A 2,496-nucleotide genomic window follows, 5' to 3' on the forward strand; every position below is an offset into this window, starting at 1 on the left:
TGTTCCTTGTTGCTGTGACGACAGTCGTTACAGTCGTTAAGACTACCTGTGGCCAAGACTGAACGACCATCGTTGGTATCTTCACCTGAGGCCAATAGGTTACGTTTGTTGAGTTTCCTGGGAAGTGATGAAAGGACAGCATTGTAAGTGGGGGATAAGTGGTGGCATAGACCCCCTCCCCTGTTCAATGACGGCTTCTCCACCCTGGTGTAGATGCTTCCTTGACACCTCTTTCAAACCATCCATCTTCTCTGTCTAAAATGTGCACCTGGTGGTCCTCAAACGAGTGTCCTCTGTCCTTCAGATGTAAGTAGACTGCAGAGTCTTGACCTGAGGAGTTGGCCCTTCTGTGTTGAGCCATGCGTTTGTGTCGTGGTTGTTTAGTCTCCCCAATATACAGGTCTGTGCATTCCTCACTGCATTGGACCGCATACACTAGATTGCTTTTCTTGTGTTTGGGTGTGCGGTCTTTGGGGTGGACCAGCATCTGTCTTAGTGTGTTCTTGGGTTTAAAAAACACAGGGATGTTATGTTTGTTAAAAATCCTCCTGAGTTTCTCTGATACTCCAGACACGTATGGAATCACAATGTTGTTGCGTTTGACCTTCTTTTCCTCCTCCCGTGTAGTTTTGTTCTTCTTGGATTTTGTGGCTGTTTTCACACCCCCCACTGGAGCACAAGCTAGGGGTCATGAGAACACTACACCACAGAGCAGAAAACATACCAACAAGTGCCCAAGCCAGAGAGAAGGAACAGAAACACCTGAAGGGGGCACTTACAGCCTGTGGATACCCTAAATAAACCTGTTGGACATGTTCATCTCACCTACAGTAAACTTGTAAAATGACTCCAGAGGGAGTTCACTGAGATGTTTCTGAGCTGATGGAAAGTTCTTTACAAAACGAGTGTTTTTTCTGTCCAATCACAGGACTCCAGGCTGAAGGACAACACACCTCAACAGGTAAAGACAGAAAGAAAAGAGAAAGAATCACAGAAGCAGAATCAGCAGTCAAGTTTTAGTTTAGTCACTTGAATTCACTTCTTTATTGATGACTCTCTGGTTTCTGTTCAGAGCCTGATGATGTCAGGTTAGTGGGAGGAGCCAGTCGCTGTGCAGGAACACTGGAGGTGAAACATAAGGGAGACTGGAGACCAGTGATTGACTCTGACACTGACCCTGACTCTGACTCTGTCTGGACCCTGAAGGAAGCAGCTGTTGTCTGTAGAGAGCTGGGCTGTGGCTCTGCTGTTTCTGTAGGAAAGAGAAAGGAGTCTTCAGTCAGATCTGTGTGGAGGATCGGGTCTGACTGTGTTAGACGTACTCTGTACTGTGTAAGATATTACCTCGACCAAGCTTTCACCACCACCATCCTGAATCTCACCTGCTCAGGTAAGCCCATCAGTGACATCATCTATGACAGTAATGTACCCAGGTTGACACACACTCACAGGATAATTCTGTCTGTCTTCTTTTGGTTTTGATCTGTATGTCAGTTTTTTTTTGCATCCTTGTGTCTGTTTTGGGAGACAGTCTGTCTCTCTTGTTGTTCCCATGTAGTTTTTGATCTGTGGTTTCGGTCCCTGTTTCTGTGTTTCTGTCAGTTTAGTCCGTGTCTCTGCGCCTAGTCCTGTTTCCTGTTTCACTCTCAAGTTGTCTGCATCAGGTTTTACTTCCTGTGCCTTCCGATTATCCCAATATGTCTCAGCTGGTGTTGCTCCATCCTGCTTGTTTGTGTCTGCATTCAGACCGCTCTAATCTTGTCAGTCTTTGTCGGATCAATGTGGCTTATTATGTTTTGTTCTGTTCTGCCGTGTGTTTCTACATCTTGCTTCCTGTCCGAGTTTTACATGACTACATGGATATTTGCCTGGAAATTTGTTTGATGCATGTATTTCGTATTTGGACTTTACATCGCATCTGAATTTTCTGCTTTGGATTCACTTTGTTTGGACCTCCTTTTGTTAAAAAATATTGCATCTTGCATTTGGGCCCAGAATCTGTTTATCACTCGACAAACCTGAAATCTGCAGATGATGATGTTATGCTGTTGTTTGGAAACATGTTGAAAGTGTTCAGACGTGGAGAACAAGTGTGACAAAGTATTAAATGGAAATGTGCTGGTGAACTTGCTGCAGTCTGTGCTGATAGAAAGATGTGTTCTGTTGTTAATGATGAACTGATGTTGGAGTTGTGCTGAGTCCACCTTGAATCACTGAATTGTTGTTTCATGACATGTTTTTCTTTTGTGTCTGCTGTCTTTATCTCTATTTCATCTTCTATTATCTCTCCAGACTCTGTCAGGCTGCTGGACGGGACTAGTCTGTGCTCAGGCAGACTGGAGGTGAAGTCTAACCAGTCTAACCAGTCTAACCAGAGGTGGTCCTCAGTGTGTGAAGCTGACTTTGACCAGCAGGATGCAGAGGTGGTCTGTAGGGAGCTCGGCTGTGGGGCTCCTTCAGTCCTCCAGGGGGCGCTCTATGGAGAAGTGGAGGCTC

General features: G+C 45.4%; 1 protein-coding gene across 1 annotated transcript in view; it reads left to right on the plus strand.

Moving 5' to 3' along the window:
- Positions 1 to 2,496, plus strand: part of LOC123960176 (scavenger receptor cysteine-rich type 1 protein M130-like) — a 45,418-nt gene that overhangs the window by 11,301 nt on the left and 31,621 nt on the right. Inside the window, exons 2-4 of the mRNA XM_046034776.1 lie at positions 929 to 961; positions 1,073 to 1,390; positions 2,293 to 2,356. Of these exons, the coding sequence (XP_045890732.1) occupies positions 929 to 961; positions 1,073 to 1,390; positions 2,293 to 2,356 (415 nt within the window). The remainder of the gene's footprint in view (positions 1 to 928; positions 962 to 1,072; positions 1,391 to 2,292; positions 2,357 to 2,496) is intronic.

The sequence above is a fragment of the Micropterus dolomieu genome, linkage group LG21, assembly GCF_021292245.1.
Source record: "Micropterus dolomieu isolate WLL.071019.BEF.003 ecotype Adirondacks linkage group LG21, ASM2129224v1, whole genome shotgun sequence".
In the NCBI taxonomy this organism is placed as follows: Eukaryota; Metazoa; Chordata; class Actinopteri; order Centrarchiformes; family Centrarchidae; genus Micropterus; species Micropterus dolomieu.